The sequence below is a fragment of the Durio zibethinus genome, chromosome 2, assembly GCF_047325235.1.
Source record: "Durio zibethinus cultivar Kanyao isolate XHJ-2024 chromosome 2, ASM4732523v1, whole genome shotgun sequence".
Lineage (NCBI taxonomy): Eukaryota > Viridiplantae > Streptophyta > Magnoliopsida > Malvales > Malvaceae > Durio > Durio zibethinus.
In genome coordinates this window covers 33,149,510-33,175,845 of record NC_143163.1, presented here as the reverse complement: position 1 = coordinate 33,175,845, position 26,336 = coordinate 33,149,510, and the positions used below count along the sequence as shown (strand labels likewise).

The 26,336-nt window shown below is 30.6% G+C and overlaps 2 protein-coding genes, 1 long non-coding RNA gene and 1 pseudogene across 4 annotated transcripts; 1 reads left to right on the top strand and 3 right to left on the bottom strand.

Annotated features, from left to right (window-relative positions):
* Positions 1 to 3,540: 3,540 nt before the first annotated feature.
* Positions 3,541 to 7,167, bottom strand: LOC111317676 (uncharacterized). The gene is made up of 9 exons (XR_016327276.1): positions 6,931 to 7,167; positions 6,557 to 6,695; positions 6,205 to 6,247; positions 5,953 to 5,996; positions 5,232 to 5,443; positions 4,562 to 4,996; positions 4,380 to 4,444; positions 4,246 to 4,306; positions 3,541 to 4,110 (listed from the first exon to the last, which is right to left on the bottom strand). It is a non-coding gene; the product is annotated as an uncharacterized LOC111317676 (long non-coding RNA).
* Positions 7,168 to 12,242: 5,075 nt separating this feature from the next.
* Positions 12,243 to 12,869, top strand: LOC111317904 (large ribosomal subunit protein uL15x). Its single transcript, XM_022920418.2, has one exon. It carries the CDS (start codon positions 12,322 to 12,324, stop codon positions 12,760 to 12,762), a length of 441 nt encoding a protein of 146 aa, XP_022776153.1. The 5' UTR covers positions 12,243 to 12,321; the 3' UTR covers positions 12,763 to 12,869.
* Positions 12,870 to 15,157: 2,288 nt separating this feature from the next.
* Positions 15,158 to 19,363, bottom strand: LOC111317437 (protein DETOXIFICATION 29-like; annotated as a pseudogene). Its single transcript, XR_016332418.1, has 6 exons — positions 18,586 to 19,363; positions 17,992 to 18,443; positions 17,017 to 17,103; positions 15,668 to 15,907; positions 15,454 to 15,572; positions 15,158 to 15,326 (listed from the first exon to the last, which is right to left on the bottom strand). The product of XR_016332418.1 is annotated as a protein DETOXIFICATION 29-like (transcript).
* Positions 19,364 to 19,498: 135 nt separating this feature from the next.
* LOC111317436 (protein DETOXIFICATION 29-like) lies at positions 19,499 to 24,507 on the bottom strand. The gene is made up of 8 exons (XM_022919862.2): positions 23,957 to 24,507; positions 23,081 to 23,622; positions 22,452 to 22,538; positions 20,743 to 20,799; positions 20,416 to 20,654; positions 20,196 to 20,314; positions 19,860 to 19,946; positions 19,499 to 19,741 (listed from the first exon to the last, which is right to left on the bottom strand). The coding sequence occupies exons 1-8, from the start codon at positions 24,302 to 24,304 to the stop codon at positions 19,637 to 19,639; spliced, it is 1,584 nt and encodes a 527-aa protein (XP_022775597.1). The 5' UTR covers positions 24,305 to 24,507; the 3' UTR covers positions 19,499 to 19,636.
* Between the last annotated feature and the right edge of the window lie 1,829 nt (positions 24,508 to 26,336).

The following is a 26,336-nucleotide window of genomic DNA, read 5'->3' as shown; positions in this document are numbered from 1 at the left end:
AGCAGTCAACACAGCTTATTATTTACTTAACAGGTCACCATCAGTTCTTTTGGGCTTTGACATTCTAGAAAAAGTGTGGACAGAGAAAGATACTTCATACTCTCATTTAAAATTTTTTAAGTGTAAAGCATTCATGCATGTGCCAAAAGAATAGAGATCAAAGCTTGACAATAAAGCTACACAGTGTGTGTTTGTAAAATATAGTGATGAGGAATTTGGCTACAGGATATGGGACCCAGTAAAGAGAAAGACAGTCAGAAGCAGAGATGTGGTCTTTCATGAAAAAGAAACCATAGCAGATTTTGAGAAAAATAAGAAAACTACACGGGTTACTATTGAGTGTGATGTTTCAACACCGATAGGGATTTCACAGGAAAGAGTCACAGATGGTGGAAATGAGCAAGAAACAGAACTTGAGGATATGAATGAGCCAGCCACAGTAGGTGATGAGTCAGATGCAATTAGTTTTGAGCAGGAGGAGCAATCCTCTCTACCTAAGAGTGTTGAGCAGTAGGAGCTACCTTCGGCATCAAGTGATGTAGAGTCTCAGCTTAGAAGATCTACTAGAGAGCGTAGGCCATCTATCAGGTATCCAAGTTCAGATTTTATTTTAGTTATCAATGAAGGGGAGTCAGAATGCTTTCAAGATGTGCAGGCTACTTCGGATAAAGAGCATTGGTTAAAAACAATGAAAAAAGAGATTGAGTCATTACGAAAGAATGATACTTATGATCTTGTTAAACTTCCAACAGGAAAGAGGCCATTAAAGAATAAATGGGTGTTCAAGTTGAAAAAAGATGGTGACAAACTAGTGAGGTATAAAACTCGATTGGTAGTAAAAGGTTTTTCTCAGAAATCAGGCATCGATTTTGATTAGATTTTTGCTCCAGTTGTAAAGATGAGTTTTATTCAAGTGGTACTGGGATTGGTAGCTAGTTTGAATCTTGAGCTTGAGTAACTTGATGTTAAAACTATATTTTTGCATGGTGATTTGCAGGAGGAGATTTATATGAATCAGCCTGAGGGTTTTGAAGTGAAAGGGAAAGAGCACTTAGTTTGTAAATTGAAGAAAAGCTTGTATGGCTTGAAACAAGCTCTGCGACAGTGGTACAAAAAGTTTAATTTTTTTATGGTGAGTCATAGCTATAAAAGAATAGCAGCAGATTCTTGTGTGTATGTTAAACAATTCCCTAATGATAACTTTATTATCCTATTATTATATGTTGATGATATGTTGATTGTAAGACAAGATGCTAGTATGATTTATAGGTTAAAAGAACAATTGTCTAAGTCTTTTGATATGAAAGATTTAGGTTTAGCAAAGTAGATTCTTGGTATGGACATTATCCGGGATAAGAGAGCTGAAAAACTGTGGTTGTCACAAGAAAAGTATGTTGAACGAGTGCTTGGTAGATTCAACATGCAACATGCTAAATCAGTTAGTAGCTCACTTGCCAACCATTTTCATCTAAGTAAGAAATCTTGTCCAGTGTTTAAGGAAGAGCAACTAGCTATGTCTAGTATTCCTTATTCTTCTACAGTCGATTCTTTAATGTATCTTATAGTTTGTACAAGGCCTAACATTACTCATGCAGTTAGTGTAGTGAGCAAATTTCTTTCTAATCCGGAGAAGGTTCACTGGGAAGCAGTGAAATGAATTTTTAGATATTTGAGGGGTACCTCAAAAATGTGCTTGATTTATGGAGTTTCACAACCAATTCTAAAAAGGTTTACTGATACTGACATGACAGACGATCTTGATGGTAGGAAATCTACTTCAGGGTATTTGTTCACTTTTGCAGGAGGAGCTGTATCTTGGTAATCTAAGTTACAGAAGTGTGTTGCTTTGTCAACTACAAAGGCTGAGTATATTGCAGCAACCGAAGCATGTAAAGAAATACTTTGGATGAAACGTTTTTTTCTTGAATTAGGGTTGAATCAAAAAGAGTATGTGGTATTTTGTGATAGCCAGAGTGCTTTAGATTTGAGTAAGAATGCCATGTACCATACTAGAACAAAGCACATTGATGTTAGATATCATTGGTTACGTTAAATGATTGAAGAACAGCAGATGTTATTGAAAAAAGTCCATACTGATAAGAATGTAACAGATATGTTGACTAAGATACTTTCTAAGAAAAAGCTTGAGCTTTGCAGTAACTTGACCAGAATGAGTTTTCTGGCTAAGGTAAGTTCCAAATGAAATTGCTATAGTGATGAATCTCCTCCTAATGGGGTTGGAGGGAGAGATTGTTAGGAAAATAGGATCCAGCCCTATGTAAGTGGTTTTGGACCAAGTAAAGGCCATGGGCCTTGATCTTTTATTTTACATAGAGCCCTAGCTACTTAATAAAAAAAGAGGTGGGATTGTTTTAAGTGTGTGTCGAAAACCAAGTAGAGAAGGAAGAAAAGCCAAGAAAAGTAGAGAGAAAAATAAAAAGGGAGAGTTGGTTGAACGAAAGTCGATCCGTGGTCCGATTGAGTTGAAACCTTGTCAGGAGGTTTATGATTCAGAGTTCTACATTCTGAACGGTGAAGATCGGGTTTGAAGCTCTCTAGAAACAAATCCATGGTGTATTTGTTGAGTCACTTATTTGGTGAGATTTCTCCAATTATTTTCTCTAGTTGTTGTTTAGCTCTAGTTTTAGCTAGAGAAGAACTTTGTATACTTATTATTTGATAGTAAAGATTTTTTTAGTGGTCCGTGGTTTTTTCCCTCTACACTGGAGGATTTTTCACGTAAATCTTGGTGTGCTTTATTTTTCCTGCGTCTTTGATTATTGATTGTTGTTTATTGCTTCAGGCGCAACAAGTGGTATCAGAGCCAGCCCTAAACCGTTCGATCCACGTCGAGCGCCTCGAGGGAGGTAGGCAGGGTGGCCAGCCTCCGTGACGAGGGCGTCACGAAGTTGGGTGCTGGAGAATGTCACGGACCTAAGGAAGAGTCTTGAATCCCACATCGAACATAATAGGAGGGTCACTAGGATATAAAAGGGTTCACACCACCTCCACCTTGGGAGGCGCTTTTTGTAGGACAAAACCGTGAGACCAGGGGGGCCAGAGCGGACAATACCTCACAAGGTGTGAATCGTGGCGGTCAAGCTGATCTAAGATGCCGGATGAGTAGATACCCAGGTCCCGGAGCCACGCGGGTTCGGAGCTTGAGTCTCGACCCGTGACAATGTACTTATTGAATACTTCGTGATATTTTCATTAAGAAACTTGAAGAGATTGACATAAAACACTTATAAGTAAGTTTTAATTCTTTTTTAAGAGGATAAATGAAGCAATTTATTTAATTAGAATACAACAGTCCCCAGGAGCTTACAAAGAGAAGTTTTTTTTTGGTAACTTAAAGACGTAGTCCATCTGAATCACTAGAAATTATGGAGAAAGGAGTAGATATACAAAAGTATCATTGACCTTCCATCAGAACTCAAATTACTTTTTTTCACAAGCACTTAATGAACTGAGCACATGGCGCAAAAATTTCAACATGAAGTGTTTGAAATTGTACGTCTAAAGGAGCTCAAAATTTTTAGCAATGTTACCTCCAAAGGAATTTTCATAAATTCTGAATCGCTATAAAGAGTTTATCATCAAATTTACACGGCTAATAACAATACAACTGTATAAGCATGGTGTTGATGGATCATCTATGGTGCATTTGTCGGTACATTCTACATCTAGTGTCACTCCCCCTTCATTATCGATTACTGTAATTCTATGTGTAAACTCGTGCCATTATAGTACAGTTATGCTTAATAAAAATTGAATAGCAAAGAATCTGCTCACTTATTGTTCAAAGCCCTGGTGAGTGCTGACTGAGTTAGCATGTAAAAAACCACTTAGTGATGATTTTTTTTGGCAACCCTCTCCTTCTCATTCCAAGAGACGCCGAGTTCTTGTTGGATAGTTATAAACACATTGGTCAGCTGTGAAAAGTTGTTTGGACCTCCTATACTGTATCAGTCGAGATATAGGTCGCAGAAAAACTTTAACTGAGAATAGTTGGTGATATGCCATTCACATGACAATCATACCAGAGCATCAGTCTGTCTTCTTGTCAATCATGCATATAGACCATCTTTATGAAGAGGCTCACTGTGACTGCAGTTTGAATGATAGTTTTGTCTGTGAGTAGCAATTTTTAATGCAGCATATTGCTTTCTTAACGAAAACATACACTAAAGTTCCAATCTTAATGATGGAAAAACTGTTCTGGAGTTCAAAGATAGAGCAAACCTCAATGATTTGACCACCATCCATCACCACAATTCTGTTAGCAGCTTGTATTGTAGAAAGCCTGTAAATAGAGCATGATAAGACTTTGATACTCACTGTTGAGCCACTCATAAAGAGGATACTTGAAAGCCTACCGATGTGCAATTACTATGACAGTTCATTTTGTTGGCAAATCACTTCTGACAGCATGAAGAACACCCTGGATAAGGTGGCATGTGAAACATTAAGAGACTTCCCAAGTTCCATCTTCAACCTCCTAATTGGAAAAAAGAAAAAAAGAATGCAATGAGGTATTGGTATTAATGACAATAGTTACCTTAACATGTGCTCACTCTCTGCATCCAATGCACAGGTTGCTTCATCAAGGATCAAAATTGTAAGGTCTCTAAGAATTGCTCCAGCAATGGCAATTCTCTGCTTTGTTCTCCACTGTGCATATCATCATCAACAAGTGTGTTATACCCATTGGGAAGCAATGTGATGAAGTCATGGGCATATATGCCTGCTTGGCAGCCCATTCAACATCCTCTGGCTTTATGTTTCTGGTACATCCGTATTTAATGTTTGAACTAATGTCCATGCGGAAAAGTTTCAGTTCTGTACAAAAAGAATATGTATTAAGGACGAAAGATGCATCAAATTTACTGAAGTTGAATGCTGGAACTAAATGGAGGATCTGTCCCATAAATCCTATTTTTCCCCTCAACCACTTGATGTCCAATTCTCTAAGAGGGACACCATCAATTAAAATCTGCAAAAAGATGTATAAATGTAACATCAGATTCAAATTACAGGTATTGAAAATAAAACTGCTGAGATGTAAGCGCAAAATACAAATTATGGCTATAGAACACGTGCTGTTCGACATTCCCAAAGGAATGCGTTCATTGAATATTAATCCACTAATGATCAAAGTTTCCAGCAACATATATCAAGACTAACTGCTTGGAAGTAATTGAATAGGATGAAGATCAAAACAATTCAACCTGACCAGTTGTTGGCTCATAGAGACAAAGCAAAAGATTCACCAGCGTGCTTTTTCCACTACCACTGAGACCAACCTAATCTTAAGTACATAGCAAAATACTGCTCATAGTCAGTGTGGAAAAGATGAAATTTCTAAGAGTCAAGAAACACTTACAGTTGCAACTACTTTATCAGGATGAATTGATAAATTTATTCGCTGCAGGACTGGTACCTGTGGAAATGATCTGCTATTAATTGTTCCAAGTAGCTGCAGTAACCATGTATATGAAGATAGAGGCATGCATGCACCAAAAACTTAAGCGTATAGTCTTTGGGGATTCAGGAATCAAATAATCGATGTACATAAAACAAATGCCCATGACAAAATCAGCAAGCAGATCAAGGCCCCTGCCCCCTAAATGAAGAATGAAATGCTAAACAGATTCACACAATTCCAGCAAACTCAGATGGATTAATTATTTGATCAGTGAGAAACCTGAAGAACATTTAGCATAATCGGATTAAGATCATTCCTAATCACACACGACACTTGTTGACAATCAGAACCAAGCCCACTCATCAAATCACCAACAGTTTCACCATCAAAAAAGGGTATGTCATGCAGAAAATGTGATGCAAAAAAAGGTTACCGTGTACACCAGAGAAACTAGAGAAATATAACCTGCATGCCTAATTGGTAGCAAAAATCTAAAGGCAGTTCAGTGTTTATAATTTCAGAACCTGAAGAAAAGAGCAGAATACAGTGTTTCCCTCAGTTGCTTAACCTGCAGATATTACAGGAACCAGTCAGCTGTAAAGTCATGCTCCATGGAGAAGACAATTTTATGATCATCACTAAATTCACATTCAAAAATGGAAAACGAAATGTGGATAATGGTTCCTCCAAGCTCACAAAAAGCCCCCAAACACAGGGTCCAAAGGGAAAACCAGAGAAGGGACATGAAATAGTAAAATCATGATAAGAACACTCACAAGGATCAAATTTGCAATGCCAAAGCAGCATCCTCGCATACCACTGAAATTGAAGCATACAGAGTGAAGCATCAGTAGCTGTCACCTTTTCCTTCATAAAGCTCAAAGTTTACAAAAATACTTAAAATTTCCACATTCACAGAAACCAGCATGAAAGTGCTAGATTTGCAGCATTTTTCCATTGTATTGGCCAGATAAATCCTTTTAAGCATTAATAAACGCAAACGATTAAGGGAAGAAATTATAATCCAACACAAGCATGATTTGAGGTTTATTTTAGTAGCGACGGCACGAAAAGGTGAATGCCATTCTTAGGGTTGCAACTTAAGGTAGAAGGGAGATTTGACCATACTTGATTTTGACCTGCATATTCCTGCTGTAACAAATATCATAATCAGAAGCCGCACATTCTGGTGGAACACTGCTATTTCACGACCCTTTGCTGAAAATATAGATGCTGTCAAGTAATGTGGTACAGATATCTCCGAAAGCTGAACCAATATGCATTCACCAGTCAGTTAACATGATTCCAAAACAATAACTAAAAGGTTCCCCAGCAACCACAGTTATTAATTTCATCAAACAACTTAAGAACTAAGAAATTAGCAGAAATTATTCAAATATACGAAACGAGCAACAGAGCTGAAGTGAAAAAAAAAAAAAAAAAGCTGGCCGCAACCACAATCAGGATGGAAAAAGCAGCGAAAATAACCACAATATCTTTACCAATCAACTGCCACATTCGACTAAGAGCCCGCCAAACAGCCATCGGTTTCGCCATAAATTTAAGCTCTACGTCATCGGAGAAGCTCCACCAACTCCCTCCAGGTAACAACGATCGAAGAAAGCAAGAATGTTCTTAACCATTTTATGGTTTTGTGGTCAGCCGCGGGCTCTTAGAAAGTATATAATTCAATAGTCCTTTCTGAATTTCAATGCAAATACTTATTCCTTAAGCTCTTCTCATGCTTTATGACCAGCTTTCTTCTTATTTGGATTGCTTTGCTACTAATTATGTGATTATGCACTTCTTGATGACCTTGTCAATTCTTCTTTTTGTCTGTGTCTAATGACCAGCTTAGTTCTTGTTTCATTTTTTGCCTAGTCTTGTATTATTTTCATTCTAGGAATGTATGCATATATTTGTTCACCATTTTCAACTTAGGTGGGTAGTGAGTTGGAGCTAATCTAGAAAAAATTTTGACAAGTTTATGCATCATTTGGAAATTTTCAGCTATGCATCAACATGGAGTGATAAGTACAAGCACAAAGATCAGAGGAGAAGTGGGTCGACTACCAATAGAGGAAAATTTTGTTTTTTTAAATATATTGACATAACTAGTAAAATATTAAAAATTATTTATCATTAAAATATATTAAAATTATTTATTATTAAAATTATTAATATTCACAAATAATTAAATTCTAATAATATTATTTAATATTAAAATGTTATATTAATATAAAAAAATCTTTAAAATATTTATTATTTTTATATTAATATTTTAAAATATTTAAAATAGTATTATTATTCTTAAAATATTATTTTTATTAATATAATAATATTAAAATATTAATATTTATTATTTAAAAACATTTCTTCTACTAAAATATTTATATTTTATATTGAATGTATCTATTATTAAATCATAATAAAAATATTTTTATTTATTTTTACTATAAAATAGTAATATAAATACCTTAATAAATAAAGTATAAAATAATATATCTTAAACTAAAAAATATTAAGCAATTTTTTAAAATACTCATGTTATGAAAATAATAATATTATTTATTTATTATTAATTAATAAAACAATAAAAATAGTATTATATATGATTTCTTTAAATAATAATATAATTCTATTTATTATTAAAATATTTATGTTTAATAATATACAAAATAGAAATATTTAAAATTAAAATATGAAAAGATTTTTAATTTTAATATTTTAATATTTTATTAAAATTAAATAAAATATTTTTATTAATATAATAATATTTCAAGTCGGATTAAATTAAGCTTAAGCTAAAAATGTCATGTTCAAAGTTTTATTTGAGCATAACTATAAAATTTTTTTAATTAAAATATTAAAAGACTTTTAGTATTAATATTTTAATTTTTTAAGTAAAATTAAACAAAAATATAATTTATTAATACAATAATATTTTAGATGGGGTCAAATTAAATTTAAATTTTAAAAAATTATACTTAAGCACATTAGTAAGTAGATTTACCCATAGATAGTTCTTTTTCAAAAATTGTTTTCCCCTTTTAAAAAAGTAAAGATAATTTTCAAAAAAATAGTTTTCATTTTCGTTGACTAATAAGTTATTTTTCTATGTCAATCAGTTTTTTGTCAAACAAATACAAAAAAATACAATTTTTTTTCAAAAATCATTTTTTGTAAAACAAACAGAGTCTAAATATCAACTAAATTCAAAAGTTTAAATGCATTTCATATTTGAAAATATTTAAACAAAATATTAAATTTGATAAATGATGAAATCCATTTAAAGATCTAGTAAAGTTTTAGCTTTAAAATTAAATGATAGAACTTGTTCTAATTTGACACCACAATCATATTATATATTTTTTTATTTTTTTTATATTTATATATTAGTATTCATTGTCATGTGTATGTAAATATTTATTTTTATTTTAAATAATAATATATATTGAATATATTTGTATATTGTACAAATATTTACAAACATATAAGGTTTATTTCATTTGCAAAATTTATCAAAGTAACATTTATTACTTTTAGCATTAAAGAAAATTTTAAGTTTTAAAAAAAATAAATAATATATAATATATCTTGAATATATAATTGTATATTATATAAATAATTGAAACTAATAAAATGGTTGTTAATATGAAAAGCTTGTTCTATACTAATATATCAAATGTTAATTGACATAAAGTTTTTTTTTTAATGTTAATATAAAATTACAATTTTGAAAAAAATATAAACTTAACTCAATTTTGTTTATCAAATAAATTTATTTAGTGAAAGTTTTTGAATGGAACGAGAGTTCTTACTATAAATAGAATATATCTCATTAATATTTATAATAAAAAATAAAATAGTGGTTTAGAAATATATTGAATATAAGTGCTCCTTTTCTTCAATGCAAAAAAAATCAAAACTTCCCATGTTTATAAATATATATATATATATATTATATAATTGAAATTAGTAAAGTACATGTTATCAGGTAAAATTTGTTCCATATATATTAATGTATCATATGTTAATTACATAAAGATTATTACTTTTAAGGTTAATGTAAAATTAAAATTCTAAAACAATTCAATGAAAACTTGAAAAATTTTATTTCCAAGAAACTTGTTTTTATTTATAAAATAATTATTTAATGAAAAATTTTCAATGAAAGTATAATTCTTATTCTTATTTATAAATTGAATATATTTTATTAATATTATAATAAAAAATTAAAACGCTAATTTAGAAATATAATTAACTATTATGTTAATTTTCGTCAGTTCAAAATATTTTTCACATCCTTACTTTTATATATATTAGTATTTAATTTTGTATCTCGTACGTGAATATTTATATTTTTCAAATATATTTTAAAATTATAATTATAAATATAAATAAGCAAATTTATAATTTATAAATGATTAAAGTGTCATGTGGGTGTTCTACGCGATTTATAATGTTTATTTATGTGTCATTAACTTGTTTAGAGAAATCACAGATATAATGGAATTTATATCTAACTGAATTATTTATTAGATTAATTTTAGTTTATAAATTTTTAAATTTTAATCCAAAAATTTCTGAAATACAAATTTAAAGTATAAATAAATGAAAAGGATTTGAATTATTTTCAATGTTGAGAGCTATGGAAACTTGCGAAATTTTACTATTTCACATCCTTAATTTGCTAAACTGTCGAGGTAATATTTTTAACTCAGAAAACATAAGGTCGAAATTGCTTTTGCACAACTTGATAATTTTTGTTTGATGTTATATGCACACAAAAAAATCATGTTCTTTACTATTAATAGTTTAGTTTTAATCATTTATTTTTCGTCGATGATATATATTTTATATAAATTATCAAATATATTAACATTAGAGTTTTTCAATTATGTTAAAATGGTGATTTATGACTTTTTAGTGTATATTTAAGAAAATAAAAAAAATAAATTTAAAGTAAAAGTGAGATATGTATTGTCATCTTAATTTCGTTTGTAAAATTAAAAAATTTTATTATCAATATATTAAATATATTTTTTAAATTTCATAATAATAGGAAACATGCATAATACATATATAATAATATATTATAGTACATGTATATTATAATCAATGATAATTAATTAAATAAATTTGAAATATGAAAATTATATTTTAAAAATTAAAAAAAAACTAAAAATTTAGAAATAAATTTCATATAATTAAAAATAAACGTAAAGTGTCTTTTGATCATTCTTAAATTTTATAAATTCTATTAACATTTTAATCTTGAGCCTATCCAAAAATCCTACTACAAGACGTCAAATGAGTAAAGTTAACAAATTTAAAAAATGAAATAAAAGTGATTTTAAGAAAAAAAATAAAAATTAAAGACAATATATATTTTTTAAAATTACGGTATAAATTACAATAATAATCAAATATTACTTGCATCCATAATCACTGAATAATCAAACCAAAAAAATTAGAATATTACTGGATAAATTCAACATAAAAGTTGAACTAGATCCATACATAGTGGGACAAATTTAAAATCTTAGGGTTTTAAAGCCTATTCTCTATTATTAAGCCAAGATGGCTAAAAGTAAAAAATTTTAATTGTTGATAAAAAAAGTTAACAGGGCTAAAAGTGCCCTTGAATTATATAATAATTATTTAAATTTTTAATATTTTATTACAATAAATCAAGCCTTTAATCTTATATTTTGACTGAATTAAATTCTTAAATAGATAAAATGTAATCATGTGTTGAAATTTAATCAATCAACTTTTAAACTATAATCAATTGAATTTTTGGAGAAATTTTAAAGAGAGAAAGGTGAGAGAAAATAGAAAAAAAAGAAATTATTTAATTTATATATATATTAATTGCGTCATATAATAAGTTTTTATCCATTTTATTGAAATAAAATGAAAATTTATTTTAGTTGACAAAAAAAATCAAAATGTTAATTTTTTCATCTATATAAAGAATTAATTGAGTGCAAATAGAGGATGATTGATTGTAATAAAAAATAAAAATTTAAATAATTTTTTAATTATTAATAAAATATTTTTTAACCTTTAGCTTAAAAATAATTTAATAATTATTTTTTTAATTTTGATTTTATTTACTTATTAGACTCAACTTAGGGATATCAATAAATAGTAAATAAACAGATATATGTCATTATTTAATTCATTAATGTCATATTTGAATTGTTATAAATTGATAATTAACAAATTTTGATAAAAATTTAATATTCGTGATGAATTCAGAGTGAATGCGGATAGTATCATCTAAATATTTAATATTCAAATCTATTTAAATTTTATTGAATAATATTAGTTATCTAAATCTATTTTTGAATTTATTAACTGTTTATATATGTAAAATATATAAAATTTTATACTCAGAAAATTTCTGACCTTAAAAAATAATTTTAATTTATTATTAATAAAAAATGAACTTAAATTTTAAAGTAAATTATTATTTATTTTATATTTTAAAAAAATTAAATAAACTGATATTTTAATAGATTTGAATATTTAAATAGATAATATTTATTTAAATGGATTCGGATAATAATATTAAATTTTAAAAAAATTCAAATGTTTAAAATATTAATCAAATTTAAATACAAATATCTAATAAAATTCCAAATATCCGTTCTGTTCACGTTCTTAATCCAACCCCCCAAAGCCCAAAGGCGTAAGGGCCGAACCTTGTTTACGCTCACCACAGGCGTAAAATCACAAAACCCTAGAGGGTAAACCTGGAAACCAAAAACCCGCCATCATTTTCCTCCGCCAAAATAAAATCCCCACAAACCCTACTCTCATTTTCCCGTCTCTCAGCCGCCTCTAACCCTTCGGTTCTTCCCCAGATCCACACCAATCCAAAAATGACAACCCGCTTCAAGAAGAACCGCAAGAAGCGCGGCCACGTGAGCGCCGGTCACGGTCGTATCGGAAAGCACCGCAAGCACCCGGGAGGTCGCGGAAACGCCGGAGGCATGCATCATCACAGGATCCTCTTCGACAAGTACCACCCTGGCTATTTCGGGAAAGTGGGTATGAGGTACTTCCACAAGCTCCGCAACAAGTTCTACTGCCCCATCGTCAACATCGATAAGCTCTGGTCTCTTGTTCCACAGGACGTGAAGGCAAAAGCCAACAAGGATGCGGCGCCGATGATCGACGTGACCCAGTACGGGTACTTCAAGGTCCTCGGAAAAGGTGTGTTGCCTGAGAATCAACCCATCGTGGTCAAGGCTAAGTTGGTGTCCAAAACTGCTGAGAAGAAGATCAAGGAGGCTGGTGGTGCTGTTCTGCTTAGCGCCTAGGTTAGGTTTTTTGTTTTAGTTTTTGGATCTGAATGACATTTCTGTTATATTATTATCTTACGTTGTTTGGAGTTATTTTTGAAATGAGATTTTGTAGTTTGGCTCAATTATATCTCGTATGTGTGCTAAGATTTGAGTTATTATGTTTATTTTGCTGTGTTTTGCATTGTTGAATTTCGTCAATCTAGTTATATAATGTACATTATTAGTTGCAATTTAAGTCGAACAATAAACTAGCCTTGGATGCAATTGGGGTAACATTATTATTTGTGGGATTTGATAAGCTTTACCTGCTCACGTTCAGGTGGTTCAAAAATGTTGATATATCTATTTTTTTAACATCAATATTTGCTTTGTCAATGGAAATTTAATGAATCTTATTGTGGACTGAACATAGTGCTTTTCTGTATTGGAGAATTATGGGATAAAATTCAGTGATACGGTGCATTCTCCTGAGCCATTTTACCATGCAGAACCCAATCTTATGAGTAGCTGTTATGGATCAAAATGAAGTCATGTCCTTGGTTATTTGTCTTTAAATTTAAATAGTATCAGATGCATGGCTAGTTGGAGGAAGGTTTATGGCCGACTTTGATTGTCACTAGTGGCTTACTAATCTGGGAATGGTTTGCTATCTCTTGTTATTGCACATTTGTCTTGTTTTGTGTTCATACCTATTCAAGAAGTTAAGGTGAAGAGATCATCAGAGAAGCAAAAGGGGAAGTGTAGACAATCGGTTATGGAGCCATTAAGGGATGATCGAATGGTGACCATCATTTGGAAACTATGTAGATGGTATTTTGAGAATGAAAGGTGTGAGCTAGGCAGATCTAAGTTCTTTTGAAAATGATTTCATTGGTTGAATTCATTATACTTTCTATCAATATTGCCATCAGCTCTTCGGTATGATAAATGCATAAAGTGAGGCATAAGGATAATTTCTCAACCGGTGTTGATAGCATCACTTCTTAACGCTGGGGGATTTGATTGTGATTCGACCTTTTTTTATGGGGGAATAGTTGTACCCCCTTCAGCCCTTCTGCATAACGCAGATAAGTTTTCTTTGAAATAAAACTGGCTGGGGATTTACTTGATCCAGGTTTAACACTAACATGACCCTGAATTAAGATCATCTGCAATGGCTGGGTAGGTTGCCCTGCTCTTTACAGCACTTTGCATAAAAGATACCTGGAATGCTTTTATCAGGCTTGAGATCAATAAATTTATTGACTTTTTTTGCTGAATAATAGATAATTGACTTGTTACATATGCTGCGTGGCTATAAATTCTCTGCCTCCCTCTTGCCATTAACCGAGTATTTGATTCCGTTCATTTTGTGCTAACTTGATCTTCGTATTTTCATGTGTTTTATTTGACAAAAAATCGATTGATCAATGGAAAATAAAGTTATTTTTTTAGAAATTGTCTTACGGGTTTGTAAAGTGAAAAACATATTTCGAAAAAGAGTAGTTTATGTGTAGAATTATATATTAATGCTTTCAAACATAATTCTACTTACAAATAATATTATATAAATAAATAAATAATAATATATTAATAAATATTATAATAATATATTAATATATGCTATTAATAAATAATATTATAATATATTAATAAATAATATAAAGAATGATAAATAGTTTTATTTTAAGTATTTTTTATATTAACATAATATTTTAATATTAAATATTATGAAAATATAATTATTTTTAAATATTAATAATTTTAATATACTTTAATAATAAATAATTTTTAATGTTTTAATAGTTATATTGATATTATTTAAAAAAAATAGATTTTTCAAAAAATAATCAAATAACGAAAAATATTTCATTAAATCATTTAAACAACAGAAAATTTTTTCAATTCAAAAAATGTAAATATTTTTTAAAAATTTTTTTTCAAAAATTATTTTTTGCAAAACAAATTGAACTTAAGATGCTTATGGTTATGGTCTTATGTAAGCTTTTTTTTATTATGTTTTTTGACAGGCAGATAATGGCCTAAAATGGATGGTCTTGTTTTTAGATAGAGAATGGGAAATTTGATCTTGGTTTGTATTACTTGTTAATCATTTTATTTCTAGTTTTAAAACAGTAATCGATATTTACTTTTTAAGACCAGTGAGTGTGTGGGAAGGTGATGCAGGATTCCCTCAGTATCATGAGAATCTCATCAGAATGGGAAATAAAATTGGATGGTGAAATGACCGTACATCACCGCTCATTGTTCAGTTATTGTTCGGAAGAGAAATTTGAGAGCATTCCATACCAATCCGTAGTAAAATTTGTAGGTGAAATGTGCCTTCATTGTTCTACGTTGTTTTCTCTGGATTCTTTAGGTCCTCTCCATTTCGTTATCCTATCTTCAGCAATAGAAGCCTGCACCAAAATTCTCACGGATTAGTCATTACCAAGCGTAGATTGAAACTTGACACGAGTGTTCGAGTTTTTGAAAATGCTTAATAAATTGTTGCCTCTTTGTTCCAGTTGGTTTTATAAATCATCCCAAAAATGACAAGTTTGCACAACTGTCCCTGATAACATTCCACACCAAATTCCCTGAATGTTCATCGAATGCCAATGGATTATCACACCAACCATTACATGACCAAAATAATAATAATAATAGTAAAGTGTTAAATTTTACTCTGAGATTAAAACAGGTAGTCAAATGGAAATGAATTACCTTGACACCTATGTCGAGTTTGGAACCCAATATGAAACCCAGAGGAGCCCCAAAGATATAGTAACACCCAATGTTTACATAAGCAACAAAAGCTTGCCATCCAGCTCCGATAGCCACCCCTGCCCCAACCCATACCATATTTTAGTTTCTTTTCTATATAATTTTCCTTATTGGTATGTATGTTTCAACAAAATCCCATTGAAACTACTATTACCTGAGCGAATGACTTGAACATTGTTAAGAGTAACGCAGAAGGCCAACAATGGGGTGAGCTCCTTAACAACTTCTTTAACTTGTGAATTGGTTGAAAATAAGTCTGGATATTTGTCCCGACAGATAACCAGAATGGCCGCTACGCCCAAGAGCAATGAAAAACGAAGATATCACAGCCACAAACAATGCAAGTTTTGCTTTTCTCGGATATCCAGCCCCCAGTTCATTCGACACTCTCACACTGTAAAACAGGAAAGACATTAATGTAATCCAAGCTGTTGTCTAATGATTCTTGTTCTCGCTACTTTGTTTAGGAGCTTTTGATGTAGTGCCTTACAGCCACGGTTATCCTGAAAGCTAACATGGTCGTACACCCTACAATGTTACAGCTGCAATTTTTGGCAGCTTTGTTAGAAGACATTAAGGCAGAAAGAAACAATTAAAAGACAACGGAGTAGGAAAATGAAACCATTTTGCTCTTCTTTCTAATACATTATTCAATATTAAAAAAAAAAAAAGGGTAGAATGTCATTTCTTTTCCTTTCCTTTAAATTTTAACCAAATTTAAAAAAGAAAAAAAAACATACACTATTTTTTTTTTTTTTAAAAAAAAAAGGATTGTTTCCGCTACTTAAAATTCAATGAAAGTTTTCATTACTTTATTTAAGGGCGATATATATATTTTCAGTTAAATCTATGACAAATTTTTGTTCAAATCATTTTTATTTTTTTAATTAATTTTTATTCATTTTTTAATTTTAATTTAGAATTATTAAATTTTAATTATAACTTTAGTTAAAAGTGCATTTATCATGCTTAAATAAATCAGTAAAACCTTTCACTGATTTTTAAGTAATGGAGAGATCCTTTTCCAATTTTTTCATTCCCCTTCCTTATTTTTTGTTCTCACATAGAGTGGTAATGAATATGTTTCCATAAATATAGAGAAGATAATGAACGACCAAATGCTGAGCAAACTCAGTTTGTGGATGCCACCCTCTATGCCTGACTTGATGGAGTGTTTGGGTGTGTTTTCAGTCCCCTTTCTTTGTCTCTTAAACATTACATAATACTTAGTTTGATGAGAAAGTAGAAATAAGTAGAAACAAAGGCATGAAAGGTTTTTCAATTTCAATCTTCTTTCCAAAGGGCTCAATTTTTTTTATTAAAAATAAAAAAATATATAAGCATTTAGATTTGAATTTTAGAATTATTAGATATTGTTCAAAAGAGATGAAGGAAATTATTTTTTATTATTATCAATGATATACACTCAGTCATTTTCCAGCATTAAAAGAGCAAATTGTTCAAAAATTTATAGAAAATCAGTAAAGTGATAAATTAGCTTACCAAATGGACAATGCATCCACAGAAACTTGAGCATTCTTTAAATATACGGCAAACGGCACTAGCGCCATAAAATACCAGACCTCCAAACTGCACAACATTTTAACTGAAATGCTAAAAAGTACAAGCATCCTATTGTTAATAAAGCTATAAATAAATGGTTTTATGGTACATATAAAAAAAACGTAACACCAGTCAAGTCTTAATCGTTAAGCTATGCAGATATAACACTGCAATGCTTATAAATAGCGTCATACTGTCAAAAAAACTTTATTTTTTCGCTTCTCTCTTTTGGAAAATGTTTGTACCATTATTAAAAGCTTCTTTCCCTTTTTGGTAGTCTAAAGCCTAAAAGTGAGCGGGAGGACAAAAGACTGAGCTAAGGGCTTGTTCCCCCACCATACGATTTGGTTAGACGTCACCATTGGGGCCTACGCCCAACACCATCTACTAGTAGTGAACTTATGATATTCAATTGTATAATAATGCATATAAAATAGCTCTAATTACTATACAAATTTACAAAAATTCTGCTTAATATTAATTTTGAAATGCATATGCATAATGATCATAAGAACTAAATAATCCTTAAAGACAACTAAATATGGAAAATATAATTGATATGGAATATAAAATAAAAAGAAACAGCACACAGTGATCCAAAGCATTTAATTTTAATTTTACATTTACAAGTTTATATTATTTTATTATACAAAAGAGACAGTAATTTGAAATTAAAACTATGAGTTTCAAAATATTTTTTTAAAAAATAATTGTATAAATGAACCTAGATAAATTTGAATGTGAGGAGTACAATTTAAATTATTTTTACTAAACCATATAAATTAATCCATATTACTAAAAACAGGCTCAAGGCAATAGTCAAACTAGTTAATTAGAACAGTAGTTGCTGAAATATGGTTAGTTAATTAGGCATTTATTCTTTCATAAATTCTCAGTTTATTTTCTTACACTCACCAAAGCATCACGGCTGAAGCCAGAGAGAGCCTAACAAATCCCCGTAAGTTTTGAAATGCCTTCCATGAAAATCCTGCCCATTGCTCGCCCACATGTCCCACTAATAATACAAGAACTGAGCCGCGTCTATGAAAATCCACGACGCATTCAACACCACGGCCGCACCCACCAGCCCCCACGGGCCCCACTCCATTTTAAAAATCAACAACCAGCCGAAAATCGTATGCAAAACCTAGGCTGCTCCCGCAATCACGACCATAGCCATGATCTTGCTCTGCGACCGCAATCACAGCTTCAAAATTTGTTCCGCGAATATGTATAAAAAAGACAAGGATTAAAGCCGTTGAGTTGAGAGTGATCCATGATCTTTGCATGTGAGCCCCTAGCATGCCAACCTGCCCTGCTCTAAAGGCTTGACCGCATAAGGTTTCAAGCGCACTTCCCATGCCAAGCTGGTTATGTTAAAGCAATTATATCATCACCTTTTTTTTTTTTTTTTGGAGTATATATCTATAATCAGAAACTAAGCAAGAAAGTAAAAAAAAAAAGTATAAATATGTGATTTTTTGGGAGGGATGTTAATATGGTATATACCATGACACCGAAGGAGAAGCCAGCTATGACAGAGTTTTCGACGGAGACGGCGGCGAGGGCAAAAGTGCCAACGTGGCCAGTGAAGACTTGAGTTATGGCACCGAGGGAGTATTTGCAAATGGAGTTGAAGATGGCAGGGCCGGCGAGGTACCATAGCTTCTTGGATTCGGCAAAGCATAGTGGCGGAGGCCGGTGATAGGAGGGATGTCTTCAGAACCGGCGGTGAATATGGAGGAGGAGGAGACGAAAGTATTACCTGCTGTGGGGTGTGGCTGTATCTGGTCTTGTTGCGTGAGAGTGAGTAGAGGCTCTTTTGTATTAATATCCATATAGGACAGATTATAATCAATGCCTAACAAGAAGCACTTAACAACTAACAAAGAAGACCATTGGTAATGGAAATGTTGCATTGGAGTGCTTATATTCTCAATCTTCTAAACAATTTTCTACGATAACACTCTAAGGTTATGTCTGATGGTTAAAGGATATCATTTTATTAATGAGTAAAAATAAATTTTTGAAAAAAAATTATATTTCTTTTGGAAATACTTAATTATATTTCTTTAATTGAAGAAAAACTAAGTTATATTTATCCACAAATATATATTTGAAGAGGTATTTGTAAAATGTTTAATGGTTATTAAGGGGAAATTAAGCTGTAAACATCGAATTATTAAGCACCTCAAACCAAAAATAATTAATTAAGCCTAGATGAAATTCATAGTTATGGATAGTACGTCAACTAATAAAATTAACTTCTCTCAATTTCTTTCTCACCGGCGAAAAGAAAAAAAGAAAAAAAATAATGAAAGGAAGTGGATATTTGGACACTATTAATCTTAGAGAGAACAAAGCATTCCAAGATTTTCCTTTTTTATTTTCATTTTGAAGAAAAAAATGGAGAGCTTGAATATTCTTGCAGAGAATTGTCATCATATGTAAAGTTATTAAATTTATCTCCTCTTATGGGCATATAGCGAAAGATGATCTTGCAACTGACGAAAATGAAAGTTCACTTAATACGTCATAATGGGCCAAAAGGTCATTTAAGTCATTCATTTGCAATCATAATGTCTTCTGCATTATTTTCCACATTGTCGTCTTTAGATTCAATGTTTCCTCCCCATTTCTTTATCCTCTCCTCAGCGATTGAAGCCTGCAATAATATATTAAAATGGAGAAGAAAATTTATGCTTCTAATTTTGTTATGTTACAGCTCAAGCAGAAAAAGTTGACTCTTCTATCCTTTTTTTTTTTTTTTTTTTTAAATTTACCTCTCTGTTCCAGTTGGTTTTGTATATCATTCCAAACAGTACACAAGTCTGTAAGACTGTTCCTGATAGCATCCCACACCAAATTCCCTAAGGAAAGGTAAATCAAAACCAAAACAACATTTGACTGTTAGTTGAGTTGGCATTTTATCGAATGACATACTTCAACATGCATTTTGAATATTATCTTGATCTTCCCGTTCATACGTATAAAGAAAGTGATGGATGGCATTTTGAATATTTTAAAGATGAGTGATACATTCGATCTATCAAATAATTATTAATGGAGTGAATGGCAGAATAAACAAAGGTTTTATTTTTAGCTACAAAGACACATACCTGGACACCCATGTCAAGCGCGTACCCTAATGTGAGGCCCAAGGGAACTCCAAAGACATAGTAACATGCAATATTTACGTAAGCCACAGCAGCTTGCCATCCAGCTCCAATGGCCACCCCTAGACAAAAATTAAAATTAAAGCATGCATGCACCATCAATTTTCCATATTTTTTCAATTTTTTCTACTATAAAATTATATAATATTGCTTTACTATATACCTGAGAGGACAGGTTGAACATTGTTGATGATAATGCACAGAGCCAACAGCGGGGTGAGCTCCTTTACCAGATCTTGAACTTGTGAATCATTTGAAAACAAGTAGGGATATTCATCCCTAAAGATGATGAGAATAAGGGAGATGATGACACCAATTAGAAAGGAAGAGACGACGGCCACCACCAATGAAAATTTTGCTGTTCTTGGATGCCCTGCTCCCAGTTCATTGGAAACTCTTACGCTGCAATTGTCCATACATTTTTCACATAATTAAAATCAGATTATCAAAATGCCTACCAAAATGTCCCTCTCTGTAAATTTAAGTATACCTTATAGCTGCATTCATTCCCAAAGCTATCATGACTGTCCATCCCAATATGTTCATACTGCAAAATTCATCAGCCCGGAATTATATATTGTTTGTAAGGTAAAACAATAAGTTAATTTACATTATAATATAGTGCTACATTAGATGATACCTTGTTAAAACCATATTTTTTAAAATTACAATTATAATCAAATATCACTTTTATATAATCAATTATTAGATCATAATTAAGTTATAATTATTAAAAAACAAACTAACAAATTAAAATATAAATAAATAACCAAAGTCACTAAACTTGAAATTAAAACCTTAAGATTTTAAAACCTTTTCCTTACCACTAAATTAAGGCATCATGGTGTTAAAATCATACTTTAATTACCTGGCTTTATTACAATTAAATCTTTCTAGATAGTTTTTTACTTACGACAGAGTTTGATCGATATTTAAAATAATTTTTTTTAGAAGAAAAATGTGAATATGTGTGGATTTGTCTAGCTGGATTTGTGTTCGGCCTTAGATAACATATAGGCATAAGGGTAAGAAAAAACCCTTAAACAAAAATTTCATAATTATTTAAGCTTAGTTATTATAATTAATCAAGTCTTAAAATTTTTATTTTAAATCAATTGAATTCTTAAATATATATATATATATATATTTCATCCAATTAAAGCCTTATACATTTATTTTTACTCAATTAAATCATCGATTAGACAAAAACAGTTAATTATTTTTCTTCTAGTAAAAGCTCAATTAATGAAAATAAATGTTTGAAGGTTTAATTAATTATAAAATATTAATAAGGGTTTAGATGATTATTAAATTTTAGTTTAAGGGTTTTTTTTAACTTTTTGCCTAAAATATACTAAGAAATATTATCTAATAATAAAAATGTCTTTTAATTTTTAAAAAATATTAATATGTTAACATTAAAAATTTTTCATCTTAATAATAAATAGACCAAAATAACTGGAATTATCATTTAGAGATGCCCATAGAACTTATGAATCCGACCGGCTTACGGACAGTTTTATGTGATTGTCCATATGACATAAATGCATACGTCAATGCTTAATTGCCAACTCTAACAACCGCGACAGGCTTCAAATTCAATGAGACGACAACGTGTGATCATCGTCTGCCACCACCAGACTTTATATTACTAAAACTTGGCACCAGATTAATTCCAACTTTGTCTTCTCTTTAACCTTCTTCTTTTCCTCAAGTAAGTAAGCATTATTTAATGTTATTATTATTATTATTGGCTTTTGGAATTTTTTGCCCATAAAGGATTGGAAACTTTCAGGAGACCTAAGCAGATTCAGTCAAGCTCAGGCCGCAAATTAAGTAGTACTAATTGTATTACAAGTTCTATTTGTAGACTATGACGGCCTGACTTTATCAATTTGAAATTTTTATTTAAATAATTATCACTCACCAACTTATTATTTTTTTATAAAGAATGCTATAATTTGAAAATACAAAAAATTTAAATTCTAAATTTATTAAATATCACTCATTAAAAAATATTATATAAATCAATTAAATGAAAGTATGATTTCTTATGAACCATCTACTTTTGAATCCAAATGCCTATTAGTTTAGAATAATAATAATTGAATAGATTTTAAGATTTGAAATTCAGCTACAGTAATTGGTTTCAACAACCGGCATCTACTGATCAAATTAATACTGCTAATAATTACTCACCAGATGGACAATGCATCCACAGACACTTCTGCATTCTTTAGGTATCCAGCGAAGAGTATCAATGCCATAAAATACCACACCTCTAAACTGCACATGATTTACGGAAATAAATTTTCATTAAGCGTCAACTATAGTAAGGCCAAAAGTGTAAGATTAAATAGGGAAAGATTTAGATAAAGGTTTTTAGAAAAAGTTTGTGAAGTTTCTTATAGAAATGATTAACTAAAAATTAAAATCAAAAATCAAAATCAATAGATTAAACGTGTAAAATTTAAAAAAAATTAAAAAATTATATATATTTAGATAAATATTTTTAGTAAAAATATTAATAAAATTTTTATCATTAAATAAATATCGATCAAATTAAAATTATAAATAATTTTTTTACATATTATTTATATTCACATTGAATTCTATCAATTTGTTAGTTTGAAATTTTTTATTAAATCATTTTTAAAAAATAATTTTATAAACTTCACTTAAAAATTTTCATGTAAATTGTCCGATCAAATAGCGCTATTTTTGACTAAACTTGTATGAATCTAAGTCAAATATTAAAAAAAATTCCAATACTATTTATCAGACTAAAACATTGGTATGTAGTGTGATCAGTGTTATAATTTACCTACCAGAGCATCACTGCTGAAGCTAAAGACAATTTAACAAATCCCCACAAATGTTGAAAAGCCTTCCAAGACAAGCCGGTCCAAGCGCGCCCACAACTACCACCAATAATGTACAAGAACTGAGCCACATCGATTAAAATCCACGATGCATTTAATACAATGGCTGCCCCTACAAGACCCCATCCCAGTTTTAACATCAAGAGCCAACTGAATATGATGTGCAAAACCAAGGCCACACCGGCTATTACCGCCATCACCAGCATCTTGCTCTGCGCCTGTAAAAACTTTGCCATCGGGAAATTAAAAGCGTAAGCAAACAGCTGCGGTATCATCCATATTGAGAATATTCCGGCTGCCTTGGATATGCTTGCTGTTTGGCCTATTAGCTTCAAAAGTGGGGCCGCGAATATGTATAACAAGCTTAGAATCAAAGCCGTTGAGTTGAGGATGACCCATGATCTTTGCATATATATTCCTAGCATATCAGGCTGCCCTGCTCCAAACGCTTGGCCGCATAAAGTTTCCAGTGCGCTTCCCATGCCAAGCTTATCCAAATTTAATCAAGTATATATTGTAGTTAATATTATTATTCATTAGGAACTAAGCGGACCAAACTCTTAACAATGGAAATGGAAATTTACAGTTTTTGTCTTTAATGAGAAAAACAAGTTCATATATGAACTCTGAAGTTCCACAAAAAAAAAATGTTTTACATATTTTAATATTTTTATATCCATTGATTTTAATAAATTTAAAGAATAAGAGAGTTAAGTGAAAAAAAAATTTTATTGAAATTAATAATTAACAAAAATTGTAAAGCTAAAAAATTTTTCATTGTGGAAGTTGATCCTCTCCATCATTAATAATTAATTGCCGTACCATGACACCGAAGGAGAAACCGGCGATGACAGAGTTCTCTACGGAGACGGCGGCGAGAGCCAGAGTGCCAACCTGGCCAGAAAAGACTTGAGTGATGGCGCCAAGGGAGTATTGGCAGATCGAGGTGAAGATGGCGGGGCCAGCAAGGAACCAAAGCTTCTTGGACTCAATCAAGTATTCTCTAAAGAAGTCGCGTATTCCATTGATGGGAGGGATGTCATCGGTGCCGAGGGTGAAAGTGGTGGAGGAGAAGGAGGGCTTTGAAGCCTTAGAAAGTAACTGCTCTTGAAGGTGGCTGTGCTCGTCGACTGCCCCAGGGGAAAGAAGCGGTGGCCCGGCATCCTCCATGGTAGACGACAAAGAATAATCATAAAAATCAATCAAGGCAACAGCCCAAGCTATCTAAGCCTATATGTTTTAATAGGAGAAGGCTTTGGGTGGAGATTGCATGAAGAGCTTATAATGTATATTCCGGAATCCAGGTCCAAACTCAATGAAATTTAGTAAGCAATGAAATTAAAGATTATATTCGATGCACACTCACTTTATAGTGTTTATACAATGAAATATATGATGCCATTTTATTAATAAAAAAATTTTAAAAATTAAAATTTATGTATTTATTATAAATATTTATAAAATTTTTGTTTATTCGTTAATAATATTGCATTATATAATTTATTAATGAAATATAAAATTTTTACTATCAAGTATAAGTAAGCTCTAAAATTAATTATCAATGGTACCTAGAGATTCTCGGGATAATTTTTTTTTTTGAAATAATTCTTCAGTTAATTAATAGTACAATGATTGGTCAAACGTGAAACGTGCATGCTGTTTTACTCAATCATCAAAAAATAAAAATCTCACGAATTTTTTTGTCTTTTTTGGAAAGAAGGGAAGAGGATTAGTGGTTGCAGTGAAGCTCTCTACCAAAAGTTTGATGGAAAATGGTTGAATATGATTCAACGTAAGCCTTTTATCAATTTATTAAAAAAAAAAAATGAAACTCATCCGAACAGTCAAGATTTTTTGTTCCCGATTCGTATGGTTGCAGTGTAGAGCTTCTCGAATAATCTGTTAGTAACATAAAAGCTTATTAACAGATTTATTTGGTAATTTGGTTTATAGTTTAGAGTAGAGTTATCCCCTGCCCAAATATGCTAGCCATCTAAATTTTATGGACGGATGATTGGCTAGTCATTGGTCTAAATTTGACTGCTCTATATACTTGAAATTTCTTGATACCTTTTCTTGATACCTCGCCATATGTTGCTCATTTTCCACGTTTAGGCAGCATTAATTTTTATCATTATAATGAGTAATACCCTCATGAACTTTTAAACTTTGCTTGATAGAAAAAATGAAAATTTTTTTAATCTAATGATTACTCATCATGATTATGAATATACAAAAATAATTAGACAATGTCGTGGAACTAATTACAAAATTTTATATGATTATAAGGTTCGACTTGCATATTATGACTTCGACTATAATTATATAATTTGAAAATTCTTAAAAGCTCGTATTTAGCTTTTTTTTTTTTAAATTTTGGTGATAATTAAACTAGTAGTCTATAATACTATAGAGTTCAATGAAAAATGAAAAGATTAATCATATCTAAAAAGACTAAAAATAGCAATCTTTTAATTTATTAATTTTTATTTTCAAATTTAGTTTTTATTTGATTAAAGAGACCTTAGGAACTTGATCTAAGAAATTTTATACCTAATACTTGTTTTTTATTGGCAAAAAATTTTCTTGTCTTTTGAATCTAGCAAGTTATATTATATAGGGTTATTACACATTTGGCACCAATTCTAATCAAAATTTTAATTTAATACATAAACTTAATTTAAAAAATCATAATTATGTATCTGAAATTTATTATCGTTCATCCATAATATTAACATCGTTGATCAAATGGATTACATGTCCATAGCAACTAATTAAAACATGCCATTGTCTGAAAAATGTTATGTCATCATGCTATCATGTGCTGCATTTTATTAGATGTTCTGACATGTCACCGATTTAACTAATGATGCTAGTATAGTATGCAAATTGATAGAAAAAACAAAGTTTAAGCACTTAATTACAAATTTTAAATTTTAAGTATTAAACCAAGTATGGAATTAAACGTATTATGTATAACACCAAATTTATGACAAATAAATATCTATTACTATAATTAAAAGTAGTCTTTTAATTATAATAGTGTTTTGGGTTAATTGAGATTAATCATATGCCGCTTATCATTTAATTAGCCACTCATAATTTTTAAAATTTTTATGGTTTACTTTTTAGGATTTTTTTACTTTCTCTAAAAAAGAAAAATACTGACAAAATTTTTTTAAAAAAATTAAAAGAACAGGGA

Excerpts from the sequence above, each read along its gene's own strand:
- LOC111317904 (XM_022920418.2), top strand. The coding sequence starts at position 12,322 with ATGACAACCCGCTTCAAGAAGAACCGCAAGAAGCGCGGCCACGTGAGC.
- LOC111317436 (XM_022919862.2), bottom strand. The coding sequence starts at position 24,304 with ATGGAGGATGCCGGGCCACCGCTTCTTTCCCCTGGGGCAGTCGACGAG. Across the intron at positions 22,539-23,080 it reads GCTTCAGCAGTGATGCTCTG|TTTAGAGGTGTGGTATTTTA; the intron begins GTAGGTAAATTA and ends AATCATGTGCAG. Across the intron at positions 19,742-19,859 it reads AAACCAACTGGAACAGAGAG|GCTTCAATCGCTGAGGAGAG; the intron begins GTAAATTTAAAA and ends ATATTATTGCAG.